Here is a 25,124-nt window from a genome sequence, read left to right on the forward strand (position 1 = left end):
ATACATAACAACTGCTCCCTAAAACTTTTTATTTAACACTAAGGACTTGGATATTTGCTTAACAGAATTCCATATCACTTTCCTACATAAGTCATATCTATAGTCCATTTTCTCTATTTTCAGTTTAGTTTTTTACTACCAAAGAACAAAAATGTAAATACACTTATGAAACAATAGGAATGTGGAATCCGTCATGACTTTTAATACTTCTTTTTTATAGTTATTCTGTTTTAGTGATTCATCCTGATTGCATTTTGCTAAGACATTCAACCTAATTTTAGTGACAAAAACAGGTCTATTTTTATACTCCCATTTCACTGATTTGTGTAATACTTAATTAGATTACATACTTGCGATAATAAGTTCAAATGGCATAAACAGAGCTAAGAAAAAATACAAATGGTTCTTAGTAAGCACATGATTTGGGGTATATTAAAGAGAAACTTGTTAGCAGAATACAGTTATCCTAAGAGCACTTCCAATATATATATTTAATTTCTCGCATAAGAAACATGGAATGATATACTATAAAATGTTAATATTGATTTATCTTGATTGGATATGTTTCTAATAATGTTTAATTAAATTTGCTTATGTGTATTTCTTCAGAGGAGTTGTACTCATACATTATTTTGATGTCATATGTAGCTTGTTATAAGACTACTTTAAGACATACTCTTAAAGAATAGTGGGAGTTGGGGAAGTAAAGGACATGAACCCTGTCCCTCTCTAAGAGAGTGTGAAATGTGCTTACGGCTTTTAAATCAAACAGATCAAGACTGACACCCAAGCTCTGTCATTCACTAACTGTACATCCTTGGGCATGTCTCCTCTTTTTATTTTTCTGTAAAATGGGGCCAGTACTATTACTAGAGAATCAAACTACCCTGTCGTTCATGGTAGTGAGGTTCTTGCAATATATTCAAAAAATGAATTTTCTAAGATTTCCATGGGAGGATGGGATGTGGAAGATGCTTTATTTGCATGAGGTGATATTTCTCAGGTCCCAATGTCCCTTTTCCTCCAAGCTAGTCCTGAAAGATGGGCAGCTGGGAGTTCAGCAAAACATGACCAGTATCCAGAGCTTTCGTTGCATGTTACATCCAAGCTAATTAACGTCCATTAGTCCACAAGACAGCCAGGGATTCAGTGCATGAAATTTCCTTTGTGTGGAAGATTCATATATTTAGGTTTCATACACTTGCAGTGACCACGCCCATCTTTGCCACTAATTTGTTCCTAGGTATGACTGGCAGACAGGTGACACCTTTCCACATAACTCAAATCACTCAGACCTTACTGGGCATGTGTCTAAATTGTGTGTGTATGTGTGTGTGTGTGTGTGTGTGTGTGTGTGTGTGTGTGTGTTGCTACGAGAATTACTGTGATAATGTAGGATCAAAAGCCTAAGCACAGTACCCCACACACAGTAAGCCTCAATAAATGTTAATTAAAAAAACAAAAACAGAGGGTCCAAAAAGTCAACAGAAAAGGTTCCTAAACTTCCTTCCTCCCATGGACTCACTGAATGTATGGCTACACACAGATCAATTTCCTCTGAGAAAAATCCAGAAACTGGCTGAGTGACTCCTACACGTGAGTGAATGAGAAAACACCCACATTGAAATGGTTAGGAAAGTCTGAGACACACTCTCACCAAACACCAGATCCTCAGCATTGTGCCATATAATCAGTAAGGAATTTCTAATTCTCAGTTTCTCCCTGAGAAATTAAGTGTTTGGACTGCACATCTAGTGCCCAACTTTTGAGACTCCCACTGAAGGGGCAGGCCCCCAAAAACCTAACTCTAAAAGCCAACAGGGCTTGTGTTCGTGAGGCCCCTAAGACTAGCAAAAAATCAATTCTTAACATGAGCACTTGCCAAGGCTATCCCTCAATGGCTCAGTTCAGAGGAAGCAGGCAAAAACTCCCATCTTTCAGTCTTTACCTAGAAGGGGTTTGAGTGCATACTTTACAAGCTGCTGCCTGAAGGTCCAACTTCTAATTTGGCAGGCATCTAAGGGCTGGCTGGGATCCATCCCATCCCAGGGCCTTGGGGAGCTGGCAGGCACTTCCCCCACCTTCTCCCTCTGGTCTGCTCCAACAACAAAACTAGGTCACTATCATCTGTCTGGAAGGAGCTTATACACATGTCTGGCACCCCAGCTTTTGTAGCTGCCACCTGGGAGATGGCCTCCAGATTGCCTAGTTCTGATAGCCAATAGAGCTTGCATTCATGAGTCTCTCAGGACCATACCAAACAAAGAAGCAGTTCTTAACAGACACAAATGAGTACTCACTGCAACTATACCCCCAAGGCTCAGTGCAATGGAAGCAGGCAAGAATGCAAACCTTCTAGTGTTCACTGCAAAGGGTTTAACTGCATACTCTATAAATTGTTGCCTGAGGATTTGGCTTCTAATTAGCATACATATAAGGACTGACTGCAATCCTCCCTGGAGCCCAAAGAGCCAGTAGAAACTTCCAGCTCCTTCTCCCTCTGGCTCACTCCAACAATAAAATCAAGTCATTAGTATCTCCCTGGAAGAAACTTCGCCACACATCTAATGCCCCAACTTTTATGGCTGACTTGCTAGACAGCCCCTGGGTCACAAAGCTGTGATAGCCAATAGGCATTCTTCCCTAATCTGGAGGGACTGGATGGGAAGAGGAGTGGGGATAGACATCCAGATGCAAGAAACCTCAAAAGTACCAAGTAAGATGAATCCAAAAAGATTATACAGAGACATGATAATTCAACTATCAAAAATTAAATACAAAGAATCTTAAAAGCAGCAAGAGAAAAGCAACTTGTTACATATTAAAAAAAAAACCTTAAGATTATCAGCAGATGTAGCAACAGAAACTTTGTAGGCCAGAGGGAATAGAATGATATATTGAAAGTGCTGAAAGAAAAATGCCAGCTAAGAAGACCCAACCCAGCAAAGCTGTCCTTTGGAATTGAAGGAGAAATAAAAAGTTATTCAGATCTACAAAAGCTGAAGGAGTTCATCATCACTAGACGGGTAGAAGAAATATTAAAGGGTGTTCTTCAAGTTGAAATAAAAGTATGCCAATTAATAACAGGAAAATATATAAAAGTATAAAACTTACTTTATATAAAAGTATATAAAGGTAAATATATAGTTACATTCAGAATACTCTAATGTAATGGTAGATAAGTCACAACTCTGGTGTAAAGTCAAAAGATAAAAGTATTAAAGGTAACTATAAGTAAAACAGTTAATAGAGACATAATATAAATATAGGTAACATCAAAAGCATAAAATATGGGGGAAGAAGGAGTGTAGCAATACACAGCTTTTGTATGCATGTGAAGTTAAGTTGTTATCAGCTTAAAATAGACTGCTATAATAAATTCTAGTGCCCTGCACAGGAATCTGTGTGTGAGTAGCTCACTGCTGCTTGCCTCAGCTGGCCTTCCGATCCACCACTGTTCATAGCTCTTTGCCGCACGTACCTTGCTGCCTCTCCCTCCTGTAGCTCTTCGCTGCTTGTAGCTCGCTGCCCCACCCTCCTGCTGATCAGCCATTATGAGACAGCATCCTGACCAATTTACATATTACCCTATTTTAAGTATAGATAAGATGTTTTATAAAAATTTCATGGTAACTGCAAAGCAAAAGCCTACAATAGATACACAAAGGATAAAGAAATCTAAGCACACCATAACAGAAAATCATCAATCACAAAGAAAGTAAAAAAGAAAAAATGAAACTATAAAACAGCCAGAAAACAATAAAATGGCAATAGTAAGTCCATATCCTATATAATTCTATATAATGAAGAGCTAATATGCAAATGGCCATAATGTCCTCGTGCCCTGGCACCCCTGTGCTGGGACCAGGAGACCTGAGGCTGGGCTGGGGGACCTGAGGCTGCACCAGGGAATCTGAGGCCGTGCCCACCCACCCAACACCAAGCCAGGGGACCTGAGATGGTGCCTCCCACCCAGCAGGGCTTGATGGGGAACCTGAGTCTGTGCCTTCTCTCTGGTGCCAGACTGGGGGACCTGAGAATGCACCCCCGCCCCATGGTGCTTGATGGGGGTGGGGCTAGCCAGGTCTGGGTCTCATGCGATTTCGAGGCACACGCAGGTGGGTGGGAATTTGACTCTGGGTCCCTGGCACGCCCCAGACTCTGATGGAGGAAGATTTTCTATACATTTTACTAATTTTCTTTTATCTCTGACACTTCTATTATTGAGAAAGGGCAAAAAGCAATATTAAAATATTTCCTCTAATTCCCTTTTAATGTACATGAATTTCATGTACCAGGCCACTAGTAGATCTATAATAGCAAGTCCATAATGTAAATTGACTGAATTATCCAAACAAAAGACAGAATGGCCAAATAGATTAAAAAAAAATAAAAAATTAAAAAACAACAACAACAAAAAAAAAAACACCCTGGCTGGTGTTGCTAAGTGGTTAGAGTGTGACCCTGCATATCAAGGGTCATGGGTTCAATTCCCAAGCAAGAGCACATCTTTGGTTGCAGAGTCACTCCCTACTCCTAGTAGGGGAGTGTGCATGAGGCAACCAGTTGATGTGTCTCTTTTACATTGATTTTTCTCTCTCTCTCTGTCTCCTATCCCTCCTTTGTACTCTCTGAAACGCAATGGAAAAAAATATCCTTAGGTGAAGATTAACAAAAAACAAAACAAAACAAAAGATTTAATCATATGCTACCTATAAGAGATTCACTTTAGCTTTACAGACATGCATAGATAAGTAATGGGATAGAAAAAGCTAGTTCATGCAAATAGAAACCAAAAGAAAGTAGAATAGCCATAATTATATTAGACAAAATAAACTTTAAGCCAAAAATTATAAGAGACAAAGAAGGTCACTATATAATGACAAAGGGATCAATTCATCAAAAGGGTATGACAATTGTGAATATTTATGCACCCAACATCAGAGCACCAGCCAGGGCCCACTTTCAACAGTATGACAGACCATCCAGACAAAAGATCAATAAGGAAACTCTGGACTTAAAGTACACGTTAGACCAGACTGACCTAACAGACACAAAAGAACATTCAATCCAACAGAACAGAATACACATTCTTCTCAAGTTCACATGGGAAGGGTGAGGACAAGACACAGCCTAGCAATAAGCTTGGCCCCAGAAATCTTAAAATTCCCTAAGGAAATCTTAGGATAAAAATAAAAAATTACAGAGACCTAGTAACAAGGCTTCTTTAAGCTGTCAGAAGATGAAGGAAGACAAGTAGAACAGGCAGGAACTTGAAATTTTCTATGAGAAAATTCAAATACAAATAATTTATTATCTACACAAATGTTCCTCAGAAGGCAAGAAATGTCATTTTAATCACTTTCAAAATATTTTTTAGTGATTCTCAAACTATGCCTCAAACTGGTTGGAATTCTGTAACTAGACTAAGATAATCGGCTAAAATCATATACAGCAGTCTTTCACCAATTCACAGATAAGAAGTTACTAAATTAAACATTCTCGATGTAAGGTATTTTAACTGTTTTTTTTTTTCTCTTAAATCCATAGATTTAAGAAAGGGCAAAAAGCAATATTAAAAAGCAAAGTACTAATTAATGCTTTCCCTAAAGAATGCCAGATGGAGAAAAGGAAACAAAGAACAAATAAATTATTCTGGAAAAAAATAATAGCTGATCACTGATCATGCTTAGTCCACATCTTCCCCACCCCCCTTCCCCATTCACATGCGTGATTGGAGCTGTGCTTTTTATATTGCAAACCTCTAACATAATCCTAGGAGAGCACAACCAGGAGACCCTTCACTCCCTCGCCCTCCATAAAGAGGCTTACCCTCTCTGAACACAGCCACTCTGCGATACCACTGTTAGCACAGAGAACATTGGTATTTGCTGGAAAAAATACTGTTCCAGGAATCAGATGACCTGAGGTACACTTCTTGGATCCCGGTTTCCTGGTTCCTAAATGGAGATAATATTACCCTGTCTCCTTCACAGAGGGCTAAATGGATCATGCATTTTATACACCAATATACGGTAAACTAAAAAGTGCTATACAAATATAAGCCATTATTATTACTACCTTTATTATTAATTAAAACTTTCATTAAAAGCAAAAAAGAACACCATTGAGTCCTGCTTGACCTCTTAAATAACTGTACAAAAAAGCCTTTTATGTCTGGCTGGTGTGGCTCAGCATCAACCTATGAACAGTTCGATTCCCAGAGTACATGCTGGGTTGCCAGCTCAATCCCCAATGGGGAGCATGTAGGAGGAAGTCGATCAATGAGTCTCTCTCATCATTGATGTTTCTATCTCTTTCTCCCTTCCTCTCTGAAATCAATATATACATATATACATATATACATATATATATTCTAATAGCCCTGTGCATGAATACATGTGCCAGTAGCTCTCTGTGGGGCCTGGCTGCTCCGTGCCCACTGCCCAGAGGCTCTCCATGGCCCAAAGGCTTATCCATGGCTGGGTGCAGAATGCTTGCCTCGTCACCAGGATGATGACACAAGCATTTTCCCCCCACCCCCTAGCCACTCCATGCCCGCTGCCCAGAAGCCCTTGCAGCCGGGGTGGAACACTTGCCTCGATGCCACAGCAATGAAGCAAGCATTCCACCAGGCCATTCACGCTGCCCACTCTCAGAAGCCGCCCCCTGGGGCACTCCAGTGGGGCTAAGAGAATTGGGTACTGTCATCTTGTGGCTATGGGCACCTCCATCTTTGTGATAAAATGATTGTTATTTGCATATTACCCTTTTATTAGATAGGACTAAAGGCCCGATGCATAAAAATTCAGCCCAGCCTGCCCCCTCTCACAGTCCACAAGCCCTCAGAAATGGAAGGTGACCTGGTGATCAGGAGAAGGCAACACCCCATCACACCTCTGCTGCTGACACTTCCAGCAGCTCAAGCCTTGGCTGGCTCTGGTTACCTGAGCCTCAGGCAGCCCTGGGCTGCTAGGCAGCTGCCATCTGAGGCTTGCCTGTACCTTGGGCCCTGGATGTCTTGGGGGCTGAGGGGACTGGGGGACTCTGGAGGCAGGCATGTGCCTGCTGCCCTGGCGGGGCTAAGGGGACTGGGTGCTGCCATCTTGTGGCTATTGGCGCCACCATCTCTGAGGGCATGGCAATCAATTAGCATATTCCCTCCTTACTGGCTATGGGCGCCACCATCTTTGCTATGGCGCGAGGTTCAATTAGCATATTCCTTCTTTATTAGATAATATTTATATATGTGTATATAATACCTTTATTCCATGCAAAAGGAAATGTGTGCTAAAATGTTTATCTACAAGCATATCAAGCACACAATCTAATCATTGATAATTTCAAAAATATTGAGCCTTTTTTTGCTCTCTATACCTTACATTTTCAAATTATAATCACACTCAAGATTTTAAATATCCATTCAACCCTATCTCAATTTCTGAATTGAGAAAATTTATTAATCCCTTAAGTTCATTTTTCCATGGGGATTTATTTCCCAAATAATTCAAAATTGGATATATGCCTTTCATTTATATGAGATAGTTATCTTCTTTACCGTGTTCACAGAAGGTTGAATTCCATAAAGATAATTCCCTTACACATAAAGTCTGAATCAAAAAAATGATTAGGAATGGGGGGGATGAGGACACGTAATACCTTAATCAATAAAAAAAAAAGTTTTTAAATGATTAGAAAAGATAAGATTAATTTTTACATACTATAATGATTTCCATACCACTCTCTATAGATGATGATGACAATAATAATAATAATAATAATTACTAAATACCACAAAGTGCCGAAACTGGTTTGGCTCAGTGGTAGAGCGTCGATCTGCAGACTGAAAGGTCCCAGGTTCAATTCTGGTCAAGGGCACATACACTGGTTGCGAGCACATCCCTGGTAGGGGGTGTGCAAGAGGCAGCTGGTCGATGTTTCTTTCTCATCGATGTTTCTAACTCTCTCTCCCTCTCCCTTCCTCTCTGTAAAAAATCAATAAAATATATTTTAAAAAATAAAAAATAAATAAATACCACAAAATATTCTAGTTAGGAAGAAAACTGTTCTTAGCAAACCACAGACATTTTCCTAGCAGGAAAGTGAATTTCCTGAGCAACCAAGACTCTTAAACCCTCCTCCCGTGAAAAATTAAGAAGAAAAAAAAGGGAAAGAGCATGAAGAAATGTGGTATTAAAACTCAGTCAGTTCATAAAGTCTTGGTTAACAAGTTCCTTCCTTGGCTACAGGAAAAAAGGTGGATATAAACTGAGCAGTGGGGCAAAGGAAAAGGAAGAATGAAATGGGGAAAGGCTCTCACTGGGCAAAGTGCAAGTTGAAAACTGAAATTATTTCAAAATAGCAAAATAGTATCCTCTGGTGATTAAAATGAAAGGTAAAGAGCTTCAGAGAGCAAACAACTGGAACTAGTGAACATCCAGCAAACCAGAGAAATTTTATTCCTTTACCAAATATCTAAGCAAAGAAATATAGAAGTTTGTAAATATTCAGGAAAGGAGAGTGAATGTTTTATTATTGTTCATTCATCTATGCAACTCTTTTTTAACTAGTAATTTTACTCTAATTGGTAAAAAGATTTTTTTCTCTTCTTATGCCATAATCTTTATTCCCCATCCCCCTCTGAGGCAAATTATATCAACAATTAGTGTTTCTCTGTGTATTTTCCATCCTGGTTACTGGTTACATTATGTACAATAAAAGTAAACATACTTATAACAAAATATGTTGTATAACACAATACACTTCTCCATTTTGCTGGTCCTTAAACATAAAAGTTAATAAACACTGTACACTCCCACAAAATTAAATGCCTTCTATTTCAAATTCTTAGTACAATGTTCCTTAGCCCTTGAATTCCTGGAAACATGTAAGGATAGCTCAGTAGAAATAAGGTACCGCAAAAGCACACAAATAATGGCTGCAAATGATTATGAGAACTTATTTGATTTCATAAGAGTCAGCTGTGAACCGTTCCAGCCTCAAGGTTCCAAACTTTTCTTTCTTATAATCAGATTCGACACTTAAGGTTAAACTGTATACCCCAAAGATCTTAATGAATGCTCCAACGGTAAATTAATATAAAGTGGTATCAAGTTAAAATTTAACAAATCTAAAATTAATAACATTTTTATGAAAATCAAATTAACAAATCAAACAAATTGAATAATGCCAAATATATTACTTTTCAGTACATTTCTTAGAAACACTGAGATGATCTTATTTTATTCGACTTTAGAGAACCACAAAAATTTTAACTAAAAGAAAGGAGTGAAATTATAAGTTGTGTTTCTTAGTAGCCTATGAGAAATATTTAATTATTGGTTTGGATATTTGTGTATTTCCTTAAAAATGGTCAGTTGTCAAGTTTTTATAACAAGCCCCCCAAATTACCTATTTGATAAATAATGTAATAAAGATAGCAAGGAGGGGAATCTCATATTCATTGCTAAACACAGTTATGATAAATCTTTAAAACCTTTTTCTAAATTCTAATGTCACATAGGGTTGGGACAGTTTTCATTCTATATTTGGTAATATACTTTTTAAAATATATATATTTTATTGATTTCACAGAGGAAGGGAGAGGGAGAGAGAGAAACTTCAATCAATAATGAGAGAGAATCACTTATCAGTTGTTTCCTGCACCTCCCACACTGGGGATCGAGCCTGCAACCCAGGCATGTGCCCTGACCAGGAATCAAATCATGACTTCCTGGTTCATAGGTCAATGCTTAATCACTGAACCACACTGCCTGGGCAATAATACACTTTTGAATCAAATCCAGTCACAGTAACAATAGTAGCAATGAGAAAAACTCATACACTTAATTTCTTAGCAAAAAACAAATGTAGGGTATGAATACACATCATTAAACTCTAATAATAGGAGCAATGTACCATAATATCTACACAAGCCCAGCACATGGTCCTGTGGGCTCTGCCTACATTACATACTCTTAGCCTAACCACCCTTTCCTAACTGCACCATTTCCACTCTCATCCAAGCCAACATCCCCCTTGAACAACTACCATGGCCTCCTGACTGACCTTTTGGCTCCCTCCTTAATTGCCTACAATCCATTTTCCCACTCCAAAGCCTGAGGAATCTGCAAAACTATCTCTCAAAGAACATGACACTCACCTGCACATTTTCCCTCCCCTTCCTCCTCCTCCTTTTCCTTCCTTTCCTGCAGAAATAAAGAGGTTAGATCAACAACATCCTATTGTTCTTTTCTCCTTCTCAAGTTCTAATGAGAATGGGGCTAAGAAAAGTGGTCCCCCAAATTAGCATAATTTTAGTAGTGATATTCTCCTACCTTCAAAATTTGGAACAGAAAAATTGCAGGTCCCTAACGCCACATGTCTGATGACACAAAACACTGCTGGGAAGAACCAGAGATGTGAGGGATAAGGAAGGGGAGTCATGGCTATCCCAGAGTCCATACCTTAATGTCCCCTCATATTTTAGACAAACCTCAGTCAACATTTTTCTATATATAACCAGACAGAATAGATTGCTGGGGACAAAGCTCTTGAGGCAGGCAGTGGGAAGCAATAGAAATATAACTGTAATTTGGGATGCTACCAGGAAACCTTCAGCAGAAGCCCTGCTTACCCTCCACTGGAGTCCAGTGGAAATAAAGTCCCAGGAAAATGGCCATGGCCCACATTGGCCAGTAAAGCCACCCCCAAGGGTTCCTTAAGTACAGCCTGCCCTCTGTCTCACCCTCAAAGGCGAAGTTATTCTATCCCTTATTTCTCCACTACCTTCGTCAGAGTCAGGTATTCAGAAGCTGCTGCTTTGTTGCCACACATTTTTGGATAGCACTTCTAAGATCAGTCTGTACCAGAAGATTAATTGTAACTGTAGATTTTAAAGCAAATACAAGGATATTCTGTTATCAGTGGAAACTGAGCAAAACACGGATATAGGTATATTTTAAAAAAAAACTTTTAGTTTGTGAGTAAAAGAATCTAAGTTTTAGGTTTTAAAATGGTAAGCCTTAAAAAATTATTTGTTTTAAAACATATTAGCCCTTTTGTGATTGCCAGCCTGCAAAATGACCCAGTGATTCCTGCACATGCCTGTGTAGCCCTCCTACCCCACCCACCCAAGGTGACCTGTGTGACCAATAGGATATTCCTGATATGACAAAGGAGTGTGACTTCCAAGACTAAGTCATAAAATGCATTGTGGCTTCCACCTTGCTTTTTAGGATTGTTCTCTCTGGCGGAAAGCCAACCTCCGTGCCAGGAGGACACTCAGCAGCTCACAGAAGGGCCCAAATGGTAAGAAAGTGAGACCTGCCAACGACCAGTACCACGTGAGCTGCTGTGACAGTCTCAGCCCATTGATAGTGATGCTATCAGCTAGAAACATCTGAGGCACTCATCAGGGCCACTGTATTACTGTGGTGAGCCCCCATGGACATTTCCCGAACTGATGCCAACATTGTGGCTGGACGGGCCCTTGTGGTTCTTATTATGACCACAGGACACACTTTAGCAAACCATCAGGGGACTCTGAAGAACGAGATTTGTTACTCACAGGTCCTGGAGGGTCCATGGCACCATGAGGGCCATACAGCGAAGTCTTGGAGAGAAAGAGAGAGAGAGAGAAAGGAAGTGAGGACCTGGGTCTTTGTCTTTGTTAGGGTCTGGGGTTGGAGCGGAAAGCTGGCAAGTATTTTACAGGGCCAGTCTTTAATAATAAATTTAAAGAATATGAGCAGGAATTAGGGTGTGGGGAGAAGTAGGGTCACTGAAGTGGTCAGTTATTTAAGTCCAAGACTTTCTAAAAAAGGAAGTTCATGGGTGAGGTAGGATGCCTTGGTTCCTAATCTATATAGTTGTTTTGCTAGTTGCTATATTAATACAGTCAAAAATATGTTTATTAAAACATATTTGGATATCTTTGAAATGGAAGCTTTGGGAATCTAAAGCTTAATGCTAGCCACTTAGATTATAATCAGAATCTTAATTCTAGTCACTTGTACCCCAACCCCTTCCCTCTGGCAACCACCACACTGCTGCTTATGGTGTGTTCATGGGTTTCAATTTTATATCCCACATATGAATTAAATCATATGGTTCTTAGCTTTTTCTGACTTATTTCAGTTAGCATAATGTTCTCGAGGTCCATCATTATTGTTGCAAATGGCGCTATTTCATTCTTTTTATGGCTGAACTAGAGGCCTGGTGCACAAAATTTGTGTGCTGGTGGGGCACCACCCCCCAGTACCCCATTATTCATATGTTTATATATATGTATGTACTAGAGGCCCTGTGCATGAAATTTATACACCGGGGCAGGGGGGGGGGGGCGGGTAGTGTCACTCAGCCTGGCCTGCGCCCTCTCAAAGTCCAAGAGAACCTGTAGGATTTCCGACTGCTGGCTTAGGCCCACTCCCCATGGGACATCCAGAAGTCAGACATCCTAAACCCTGGCGCAGAGGCAGGAGAGGCTCCCTCCACCACCACTGCATTCACCAGCCATGAGCCCAGCTTCTGGCTGTGCAGCACTCCCCCTCTGGGAGCACACTGACCACTAGGGAGCAGCTCCTGCATTGAGTGTCTGGTGATCAGTGCATGTCATAATGCGCGGTCATTCTGCCATTTGGTCAATTTGCATATTAGCCTTTTATTATATAGATGTAAACATATTTTGTTTTTCTTTTTTGTTAATCCTCACCAGAGGACATTTTTCACTGGTTTTTAGAAGGGAAGACAAGAGACAGAGAGAGAAACATGGATGAGAGAAAGACACATCAATTGGTGGCCTTCTGCACATGCCCCAACTGGAATGGCCGAAACAGCACCCCAATAGGGCTGATTGCTGGCGACCCACTGGGGCTCAGGCATTGAGCACATGGCCATTTTCTGTTTCTGCTTCCACTTCTGGTGGAGATCCCACTTGTAGGAGCTGCTGATGTATGACCACTTCCTGTCTTAATCTTCTTGTCCTCCTATCCTGACTGTCTCACAAACTGCTTCTTCTTCCTCCAGTCCCATTTGAGCAGCTGCAGGTCCCTGGTCAGGTTCTGCACTTCATCCCCCATCAGGTTCAGGACAGCACCAGCCACCTGCTGCTCAAAGGTACACCCATCCCCACCAATGCTCAGACACCATTCACTGTCGAAGTCCTTGCGCTGGTAGGGGACATAGAAATCCTGGTCCAGCAACCAGGCCTCTTCCTTCTGCCTCCTGGCTCCCCGCTCAGGTCCTGACTGCTGCCATTTCTGACCCACAACCTCTGTGAAGACACCCTCCATGTTCTCTCTCACTGTTCCCTCCACCTCTTCTTCTTTTCTAGGCTGTGATGCCTGATGCGCTGGGAAGCTCGGGGCTGGGCCAGCCAGGTCCTCCTGCCACTCCTGCTGGCCCTGCTGGAATCTGGCGATGGCCTTGCAGTCCTTCTACGGCTTGTCCTCCATCACCTGGCTGCTCAGGTCCTGGCTGGAGGCATTGATCTCAAAGATGGTCGCCCACAGCGATACTGCTGATGCTGTCCACCAGCCTCAGCGGCTGCAGCTCCTCCTCCTCAAAGCTCAGGGTGAAGAAGGGGCTGCAGGCCCTGTCCTACAAGGTCCAGCTCCTTGGCCTGCTTGATGGACTCTGGCTAGGGCACCAGCTGCAAGCACACATATTGCTGCTGGGCATTGCCAGCCACACAGCCCAAACCCCACAGTTGCAGTGATGCCTCCAGGGTGTTCTGCAGGCCTTGTTGTCCACCACTTTCTGTGGCAACTCAGCCTAGCACACCATCCACACCGACTGCACCTAAGGGCTTCTCATGGGGGCGGGCAAGGGTAAAGGCACAGCCCAGGAATAGGTGCAGGTCCAGCAGATAGGGGACCTCATCTGGGGCCACCAAGGAATATGCTGTGCTACTTCAGCCAGCCCGGGCCACACAACCCATGTGGTGCAGGAAGAGCTTGCCCTTGGCCAGGAAGCTGAAGTTGATGACGTTGTCCAGCAGTGGGACATCCAGGCCTCAGGCCACCAGGTCAGTCACAATGAAGGAGGAGCACTTGCTGTGGCTGAACTTGGTCAAGTTGATCTTGCAGGCCATTTGGTCCAGGGCACTGTAAACATGGGCACAGCTCACTCATTGGAGCGGCCTTGGCCCTGGGAGACCAAGGGCCTGGGGGAGGCAGAAACTCAATAGCTGAGCCAGGGGTGGGGAGGGCCGATGGCAGCAGATCAGGCCAGTTGGCCACAGTGTATGTCATATCAACTGGTCGTTCTGCCATTCTCTTGATTTGCATATTAGCCTTTTATTATATAAGATAGTATTCCATTGTGTATATATACTACATCTTCTTTATTCAGTCCTCTACCACAGGACACTTTGGTAGTTTCCATGTCTTGGCCACAGTAAATAATGCTCCAATGAACATAAGGGTGCATATATCTTTGTGAATACATGATTTCGAGTTTTTCAAGTATAAACCCAGGAGTAGGATGCTGGATCCTATGGTAGCTCTATTCTTAATTTTTTGAGGAATAGCAAGACTGCTTTCCATAGTGGTTGTACCAGTCTACATTCCAACCAGCAGTGAATGAGAGTTCCCTTTTTTCCACAACCTCTCCAACACTTGTTATTGCTTGTCTTGTTGATAGTGGTCATTCCAGCAAGTGTAAGGTGGTAGCTCATTGTGGTTTTGATTTGCATTTTCCTAACTGCCAGTGAAGTTGAACATCTTTTTATATATCTATTGGCTGTTCATATGTCTTCTTGGGAGAGGTGTATTTTCAGGTCCTCTGGCCACTTTTTTATTGGGTTGTTTATTTGTTTGCTGTTGAGTTTTACAAGTTCTTTATATATTTTGGAAATTAAATCTTTGTCAGAGCTAGTGTTTTCAAATATCATCTCTCATCTAGTTGGCTGTTTCTTTGTTTTGATGTTAGTTTCTTTTGATCTGAAGAAGCTTTATAGTTTTATATAGCCCCATTCACTTATCTTTGCCTTTATTTTCCTTGTCTTTGAGATCAAGTTCATTAAGTGTTCTCTACAACCCAGGTTCATAAGTTTAGTACCTATATTTTCTTCTATGTAACTTATTGTTTCAGATCTTATATTAAGGTTTTTGATCCACTTCGAATTAATTTTTGTACATGGGGACAAACTGTAAGCCAGTTTCATTCATTTGCATATGGCTTTCCAGTTTTCCTAGCACCATTTATTAAAGAAACTGTTTTTACACCATTGTGCATTTCTGGCTCCTTTGTAGAAAATTATCTGTCCATATACATGTGGTTTTATAGCCTGGCTCTCTATTCTGTTCCATTGATATGTGTGTCTGTTTCTCTGCCAGTATCACGCTGTTCTGATGATCATAGCTCTGTAGTATAATTTGAAGTCAGATAGTGTGATACCTCCAGCTTTGTTCTTTTTTCTCAGGATTTCTTTGGCTATTTGAGGTCTTTTGTAATTCCATACAAATCTGATGATTTCTCGAATCTACTGGCTTATTAAAAGACTTACTGTGAGGGAGTGAGGGAGTGAGGGAGAGGGCGATTGTGTGGACATGTGTGCACACATGTGTGTGTGAAGGTCAGTCAGATCACATGTGGGAGTCTCAGGGATGAGTAGTTTGGGCTCTCCTGGCCTGGGACCCACTACTACCACCACAGCCACTAGGCACAGCTCCAACTGGAAACCATGCCATCTTAAAGGCTTTACAAGATCATCCTCGGGAGAAGGCTGTGAAGAGTAGCAGTGGCCTCATCAGCACTCGGATTCACCACAACCCAAGTCTAATCCACACAATCGCCACTGATCCAGCAGGACTCTTGCCCATGCTATGGACTTACCCACTGCCTCCGCTACTGTGCTGCCACCGCCACTATGCTGCCACGATCGTTCTAGACCCCAGATACTCTGATACACTGCCAACGCTCAGGGTCAGGAACTGTGCTGAAGGCTGGGGAGGTGGATGTAGTTTCCCCTATGCTGGACCTTCTAGAACGGAAGACCTGAGAATACTAAAGAGGCTGCAGATCTGTAGGTTGCCCAGACCAAAAAGGGACAGAAACTCACACTGGCCTGTACCAGAGATCATGGGAGGTCCAGGATAGACACACAAAGGGACCAGATTCAACAACATCAGAGCAAAATCCAGTGAGCTCCTCAAATGTGCACCAATATGTTTTAGAGTGTGTAAGTGGGTGTGGATTTTGTTTGTGTGTGTATGAGTGGCTTTGTTTTTGTTGTTTGTTTGCTTTTCCCTCTTGTTTTCTTGCTTCTCTTTTTTCTTGCATATCTCTAATTTTTTTTCTTTACTTTGATTCTATTCTCTTTTATCTCTTTTTATTATTATTAATTTTTCTTATTTTATGTTTCTCTTCTTTTTTTTATATTTAACTTTTCCTACCTACATCTTAATATATCCATTCTTACTACATTTTAAATTCATCATTTAAATTCACTATATTTCTTTTCTGTTTCCTATTTTTTTTCTTTTTTCTCTTTTTTTTTTCTTTCCTTTTTTTTTATTTATTTATTTTTTTTTTTATTTCTATACTAGTTCTTTTAGCTTCCTTCTTGCTTCCATATTGCCTTCTCCGGCTTTTTCTTTTTCTTTATAGCTCCTCTAAATCTTTGGTCTTGTGACTTTTAGTATCATCTTTATTTTTTTTTTTTTTGCTTTCTCTTCTCGTTCCTGCTTAAACTTTCCTGTTGTTGCTTTGCATAGCTTGATATTTGTGGTGTTTTTGGTTTGGTCCTATTGTGTCCTGTCCTGTTCTGTCATCACCTCTATAACAGCTGGCATGTCAAGGTTGGGGTTAAGTCTCACTGTCAACAAATCAGATGGGAGATCCCTCTCAAAAAAGGAACATCAATAATCAAGTTCCAATTACAACTGGAAAACTCAAATAATACACACAACAGGAATCCCAGCAACCAACACAGGAGATCAAAGAGTTTGTACCACTGGACCGCCTCAAGACACTTTATAGATAAGGCCATCCCACAATGACTGGGAGACATAACAGTTTTATCTAATACATAGAAACAAATATTAAAAAAAAAAAAAAAAAAAAAAAAAAAAGAGCTAAAATGGGAAGACAAAGGAAAAAAAATGAAAGAAAAGGGGGATCTCCAGAAAAAGAACTACATGAAATGGAGACACTTAACTCTCAGACAGAGAGTTTGAAGTAATGGTTATGAAGATTCCTAAGGAACTGAGTGCAAATTATGACAGCATGAAAAAGGAAATAGAAACCATAAACTAGAACCAGACAAAATGAAGAATAATGTATTTGGCATCAAGAACACACTGGAAGGAATTAAAAATAGATTGGATGAAGCAGAGGATCAAATCAGCAATCTGGAAGTTAAGATAGAAATAAATACCAGTTAGAGCAGCAAGTATAAAAAGAATTAAAATGCAGGATAGCTTGAGGAAGCTCTAGAAAAACATAAAAAATAACATCCATATTATCGGAATACCAGGAGAATAATATGAGCAAGGAACAGAGAATCTGTTTCTTCTGTCAAACAAATAATAACATAAAACTTCTCCAAACTGATGAAGGAAAAAGTCACACAAGTTCAAGAGAGTCACAATCAAGATGAACCCAAAGAGACCAAACCTAGACACATCATAATTAAAGTGGCAAATGTTAAAGACAAAGAAAGCTATAGCCAGTTTGGATAGAGCATCAGCCTTCAGACTGAAGGGTCCTGGGTTTAATTCCAGTCAAGGGTAGGAGGCAGACAATCAATGATTTTTCTCTCATCATTGATGTTTCTAACTCTCTCCCTTTCCCTTCCTCTCTGAAATCCATATATATATGACAAAGAAAGAATCTTAAAGGCAGTAAGAGAGAAATAGAAAATTACCTACAAAGGAGTTCCCATTACAATATCAGCTGACTTCTCAATAGAAATATATCAGGCCAAGCCGAAACCGGTTTGGCTCAATGGATAGAGCGTCGGCTTGGGGACTGAAGGGACCCAGGTTCGATTCCGGTCAAGGGCATGTACCTTTGTTGTGGGCACATCCCCAGTAGGGGGTGTGCAAGAGGCAGCTGATCGATGACTCTCTCTCATCGATGTTTCTAGCTCTCTATCTCTCTCCCTTCCTCTCTGTACATTAATAAAATATATTAAAAAGAAAAAAGATAAGAAAGAAACACATCAGGCCAAAAAGGAATGGTATGAGGTATTAAAGTAATGAAAAGCAAGTGCCTGAATCTAAGACTACTGTATCTAGCAAGGCTATCATTAAAATTGAATGTGAAATAAAAAACTTCCCAGACAAAAACAGGTTAAAGGAGTACTTTACCACCAAACCAGCAATGCAAAAAATGTTAAAGGGACTGCTTTAAGAAGAAAAAGGGGGAGAATGAGAAACATAGAAAATAAAAGAAAATAAAAATGGCAATAAATAAAGACCTATCAATAATAACCTTAAATGTATTGGGTCGGCAAGTAAGTAATTGCGGATTTTTTAAAGAAAATCAAAGACAATTTTTTCATGGAACTAAATAACTTTATTCTGTAATGTATTGCCCATTTTGATCAATGACCTTTGCCATCTTTCAGGCAGCATCATAATCCCACGTTCAAAAAACTTCTGGTTTTTATTAGCAAAAAACTGAATCAGGTACGATTTGACATCATCATCATTATTGAAATTTTTACCATTCAAGGAGTTTTGTAAAGATCGAAACAAAAAGTAATCAGATGGTGCAAGGTCAGGACTATATGGTGGATGTGGCAAAACATCCCAACCAAGCTCCATTAATTTTTGCCGAGTGACCAAAGATGTGTGTGGCCTTGCATTGTCATGATGGAATACAACACCTTTTCGATTTGTCAATTCGGGCCGCTTTTCTTCAACTGCATTGTTTAATTTCGTTAGTTGTTCAATGTAGACATCAGAATTGATCGTTCGGTTGGGTGGTAAGAGTTCAAAGTAGACAATTCCTTTGTAATCCCACCAAACTGATAACAAAACCTTCTTTTGATGAATCTCAGCTTTTGATGTTGTTTGAGTTGGTTCACCTGGCCTGCTCCACGATCTTTTCCGCTTGATATTGTTGTAAACAACCCATTTTTCATTGCCAGTTATCAGTCGTTTTAAAAATGGATCATTTTCATTACGTTTCTTTAGCAAATTGCAGCTGCTAATGCGTTGCGTTAACTGTGATTCTTTCAGTTCGTGAGGAACCCATGTATCAAGTTTTTGAACATAGCTAAGTTGTTTTAAGTGATTTTCAATGCATGTATGTGATACATGAAGCTTCTCTGCAATCTCACGTGTTGTACTGTGACAGTCTGAATTGATTATTGCTTTGATTAGGGCGTCATCAACTTCAACTGGACGACCAGAGCGTTTTTCATCTTTGAGTGAAAAATCACCAGAACGAAATTTGGCAAACCAATTTTGACACTGCCGTTCTTTTAAGGCTTCGTCACCATAAACAGCACATAACTTTTTATGAGCTTGCGATGCGTTTTCCCTTTGCGGAAATAAAAAAGCAAAATATGACGAAAATGTTCCTTTTGATTTTCCATTTTTCAACGAACGCCAAACGAAAACCACAAAACAGATCAAAAAACTTTTTTTACTGATTAACAGCTGAATAGCCAACTATCAAATAACAAAATGTGTTTTACATTTGTACTACGTCTGCAAACTAAAAATTCAACTGAAGCCATATATGTGTGAAACCCGCAATTACTTAGCTGCCGACCCAATAAATGGATTAAATGCCCAATCAAAAGACATAGAATAACTTAATGGATAAGAAAGCATGCCCCATACATATGCTGACTACAAGAGACCACCTCAGGACAAAAGATACAGGATATAGTGAAAACAGTATGGAATTTCCTCATAAATTTTTAAATGGAGGAAACCAATATGGCGGCATAAGGTAAACACCTATACTGTTGCCTTGCACAACAATTTTAAAACTGCAACTGGAAGACAGAGCGGACATCGTCTAGAACCACCAGAAAGCTGGCTGAGTGGAAATTCTACAACTAGAAGGAAAGAGAAAAGGACACTGAGACTTAGGAGCTGTGGAGGTGTAGAGACACATGCGCACAAAAAAGACACAGGCAGCTGAATATACGGCTTGCTTACTCACTGCATGCGAAGAGTGTGGGCAGCAAAAGCGCAGCTAGCTTTCTCATAGGGGAGGAAAACAAAACTTCCCGACTGGATTGAAATCCAGCTCCAGGTGGGACTTTGGGTACCAGACTCATTCTGAGCAAAACTCGAGAGCAGCCTTCTCTCAGAGGTTCATGCAGCCATTACCGCAGGACACTGAGAACAGGGTCCTCTTAGGGAGGGGCTGATGGGAAACCAAGGCTGTCTGCTTCACCCTGAGACTCCACCCCATCCAAGCTGAGCACAGAAGCCCTCTCAGCAGAGACACTGCTGATCCTCACAGTCAATTGGCCTGGAGGTCAATTCCCCCCAGTGATACCAACAACAATCAAGGCTTAACTACAACAACACTGCACAAACAGCCCACAAAGGGGTGCACCATGAGTGCCCACCACAGTAATTGGGGAGGTTTAGCTACTGGGCCCTGCTAGGACACCTAGCACACAAAGCAATTCCATCAACTCAGGGAAGCAGCTAAAATGCAGAGACAAAGAGGCAGGCCACAAATGAAGGAAATGGAGGAAAACAAAATACTGGATAGAGCATTCAAAACCATGGTTATAAGGTTTTTCAAGAATTTCCTAGAAAAGGCTGATAACTTTAAGGAGACCTTCAATGATATGAAAAAGGATAAACTAGAAATTAAGCATACACTGACTGAAATAAAAAATATTATACAGAGACCTAAAAGCAGATTAGAGGATCACAAGAACCAAGTCAAAGATTTGAAATACCAAGAAGCAAAAAACACTCAACCAGGAAAGCAAAAAGAAAAAAGAATTCAAAAAAGTTGAAGATAGTGTAAGAAGCCTCTGGGACAACTTCAAGCATACCAACATCAGAATTATGGGGTTGCCAGAAGAAGAGAGAGAGCAAGATACTGAAAACCTATTTGAAGAAATAATGACAAAACTTCCCCCACCTGGTGAAAGAAATAGACTTACAAATCCAGGAAGCACACAAAACCCCAAACAAAAGGAATCCAAAGAGGACCACACCAAGACACATCATAATTAAAATGCCAAGGGCAAAAGACAAAGAGAGAATATTAAAAGCAGCAAGAGAAAAACAGTTAGTTACCTACAAGGGAGCACCCATACAATTGTCAGCTGATTTCTCAACAACAGAAACTATGCAGGCCAGACGGGAATGACAAGAAATATTCAAAGTGATGAATAGCAAAAAACTACAACCAAGATTACTCTACCCAGCAAAGCTATCATTCAGAATTGAAGGTCAGATAAAGAATTTCACAGCTAAGAAAAAGCTAAAAGAGTTCATTACCGCCAAACCAGTACTATGTGAAATGCTGAAATATATTCTTTAAGAAGAGGAAGAAGAAGAAGAAAAAGGTAAAGATAAAAATTGTGAACAACAAATATGTATCAATCAACAAGTGAATCTAAAAACCAAGGGAATAAAAAATCTGATGAATAGTATTAACTGGTGAATATGATAGAATCAGGGCATAGAAAGGGAGTGGACTGACAATTCTCGGGGGAAAGGGGAGTAGGGGTGCAGGAAGAGACTGAACAAAAAGCATACACCTCTGGATGAGGACAGTGGGGTGGGGGGAGGCAGAGAGTAGGGTAGAAACTTGGTGGAGGGGAGCCATGAGGGGGGAAAAAGAGGAACAATTGTAATAATCTGAACAACAAAGATTTATTAAATTAAAGAACAAATTTAAAATGGAACTTCTGTTTGATCCAGTGATCCCACTTCTAGAGATATATCCTAAAAACCTCAAAACACCAATCAGAAAGAATATTCATAGCAGCATTATTTATAATAGCTACCGTGTTTCCCCAAAAATAAGACATCCTCCAAAAACAAGACCTACTTACAGGTTTCCTTCTGAGTGAAATATAAGGCATCCCCCAGAAAATAAGGCCCCCTAGGCTAAACATGAGAGATTTGGTCCACTGATTCTGAAAGAAATGGAGTCACAAGAAATTTACCAGGAAATTCAGTAATTGGATTGTTATGATGATGTTCCAGAAGATGATGACATGATTGTCATTGAATAAATGAGTAAATTCTTGATACTGTAGGATTCGCAATTTGTCTGGTTTGTGTTGACAACTACCGTATTACCGTACCGTATACAGGTAATAAATTTCCTTTATTTTCATTTAACAATAAATCTGTACCGTATTCTTCTTCATGGAAAAATAAGACATCCCCTGAAAATAAGACCTAGCGCATCTTTGGGAGCAAAAATTAATATAAGACACTGTCTTATTTTCGGGGAAACAGGCTAGTATTTGGAAACAGCCCAAGTGTCCATCAATAGAAGAATGAATAAAAAAGCTGTGGGACATTTACACAATAGAATACTATGCAGCTATAAAAAGTGATAACTTACCCTTTGGAACAGCATAGATAGACCTGGGAGTTAGGTGGGAAGCAGCTATATTTTGGGCTTACTTGAGCAGTTTATTATGTTAAGTGAAATAAGCCTGTCTGAGAAGAACAATTTTCACATGATCTCATTTATTTGTGGAATCTAATGAACAATACAAACTGACCAATAAGATAAGACCCAAAGCATGGGACAGACTGACATATCTCGATGTGGGGGTGAGGAGATAAGCAGAGATAAACCAAAGAACTTACATACTTACTAGAGGCCCAATACACAAAAATTTGTGTAAGAGTAGGCCTTCCTTCCCCCATCTGACGGTACTGACTTCCCTCTGGCACCCAGGACCCAGGCTACTTCCCTCCTCCAGCCACCAGCAGGTATCCAGGACCTGGGCCAGCTTTCCTTGGGCCGCCCGCTGGCACCCAGAACCCTGGCTGGCCTCCCTCCAGCCCCTGCTTTGTCAGGATGGATGTCTGGAATGATGTCCAGGAGATGTCCAGTCTAATTAGCATATTACCCCTCCATTATTATAGATATTCATAGCCCATGGACGTAGACAATAGGATGGTGAAGACCAGTGGTGGGTGGGGTAGAGGCTGGGTGGAGGGAGTAAAAGGGGAAGGGGAAATGGGAGACATCTGTAATACTGTCAACAATTTTTTATAAGGCTTAGTGTGGATTCCTGCTTGGCCCTGGCCAATGGGGCAACATCAGCCTTTGTGGCTGCAAACTGCTCAGGTAAGCCCAAAATATACTGCTTCCCACCTAACTCCCAGAGAGCCTGGAGATTGTTCTTTCTTCCAAAAACTTTCAATTCCTATGGTTTACCGAAGCCAAGATTGAGCCCCAAAGCGGGATTGGATGCCTTGTTCGGGCCAGATACAAATACCCACACTTTGGAGCCTTCATGGCTTTGCAGACCACTTCTCCATCACAGCTATCATACTAATAACCTGAGAAGTTTCTCCCAGCCCCTTACAGATATCCATGCTTCTTGCCAATGATCAGGAGGAGAGGGAAAGAATTACCAGAAGATAGGAGAGATACCAGCACTTTTGAACACTCATTCTGTGTGAGGCACTTCGGTGTAGCATCACAATAACCTCAGAACCTAAGGTCTTTTCAACTACTATCAACTACTAGAGGAAGCAGATTGATTTTTTTTTTTTTAACCCATTTTACAAGTTGAGCAAACCACCTGAGGTCATACAACTAGAGGGTGGCAGGAGTAACAAGATTTAACTAACTTTAAAAGCAATATTATTTATGGCACCATTTATTATCTTTATAGGCAGTTTGGGGGAAAGGAAGGGAGTAGAGGGGAGGGAAAATGCCACACTGATATTGTGCCCTCTGCCCTAACATTAGAAGGAAACAAAAATTGAGAGAAAAGGCGGGGGGAGGAAGAGTAGAGAAATGAATAATAGGAGACAAGAAAGAAAGTCCCCACCCCTGCTCTTCCATCTCACCATCTCATGCTTCGTACCGATCCCTTGCCCTTGGCCTTGCACCTTCACCAGCACCTGTCTGACAAGAGCCCTCTCCCAGGTTACCGGAGGGCACTTCTGCTCTGACTCCAGCCAGAGGGAAATGCTTCATTCTTGCTGCAGGGTCGGCACACTGATGGCTCATTGGCTTCCCTAATTGGAATTCAACATATTTTTCCATAAAATAACATTACATTGTGGTTAGGATTTATAATACCAGTGGCTTTTTATTAAAAAAGAAAAAGTATAATAGAGATCTACTCATCTGAAACCCAAAATGCTCTGAAAACCAAAAGTTTTTTTCATAATTCATTTGGCAGCAAAACCTGACCTGACCTGAACTCGTTTGGCCTGAATTCATTTGGCAACAAAACCCGACCTGAACTGACATGAGGCTATTTATAGTTTTTATTTATCCCACTGAGTGTGAATATTCATCAGTTTCACTGCAGAAGTATTAATGTGTTTAACTATAGTACTCTGCTCCAGACCACACTGCAGTGCTGTGTAATAACTAGTATATACACAGTATTATCCTTCTCAAAAAAAAGGAAAAAAATCCAAAGTCACTAAAACCTGACCTTAAAGGTTTCAAAATCAGAATTGTAGATCTGCATGTATTTAGATTTAACCTCTTTGAACCTTGAGTTCATTGCAAATCTGAAATTAAGTCATAAACAACATTGTTTCTTTGGGAAAATATATTTTTTACTAGAGGCCCGGTGCATGAAAATTCATGACTGGAGGGGGGTCCCTCAGCCCGCCAGCCCCCTCTCACAGTCTGGGAGCCCTCAGGGCTGGGAGGCAACCCAGCGATCAGGGGAAGGTGACGCCCCATCACACCTTTGCTGCTGCTGCTGCCGGCAACACAAACCTCAACCGACCCTGGTTACCTGAACCTTGGGCAGCCCTGGGAAGTTGCCATCCAAGACTTGCCACCCCCATGGGGCTGAGGGGGCTGGGTGCTGCCATCTTGTGACTGTGGGCACTGCCATCTTTGAAGGCATGGCAGTAAATAATCATATTCCCTCCTTATTGGCTGTTGGTGCCGCCATCTTTGAGGGCGTGGCATTCAATTAGCATATTCCCTCCTTATTGGCTGTCAGCGCTGCCATCTTTGTG

At 40.8% G+C, this 25,124-nt stretch overlaps 1 protein-coding gene across 5 annotated transcripts in view; it reads right to left on the bottom strand.

The window, feature by feature from the left end:
* Positions 1 to 25,124, bottom strand: part of CRADD (CARD and death domain containing adaptor protein) — a 181,285-nt gene that overhangs the window by 100,198 nt on the left and 55,963 nt on the right. For 2 of the 5 annotated variants that reach the window (XM_084880377.1, XM_084880378.1), the window contains exon 3: positions 11,570 to 11,614. The exons of the other annotated variants lie outside the window; for them this stretch is intronic. In XM_084880377.1, coding sequence (XP_084736503.1) covers positions 11,570 to 11,614 — 45 coding nt within the window. The remainder of the gene's footprint in view (positions 1 to 11,569; positions 11,615 to 25,124) is intronic. 5 annotated transcript variants of the gene reach the window in all.

Source organism: Pipistrellus hanaki, assembly GCF_964339955.1.
Source record: "Pipistrellus hanaki genome assembly, chromosome: 3".
NCBI lineage: Eukaryota > Metazoa > Chordata > Mammalia > Chiroptera > Vespertilionidae > Pipistrellus > Pipistrellus hanaki.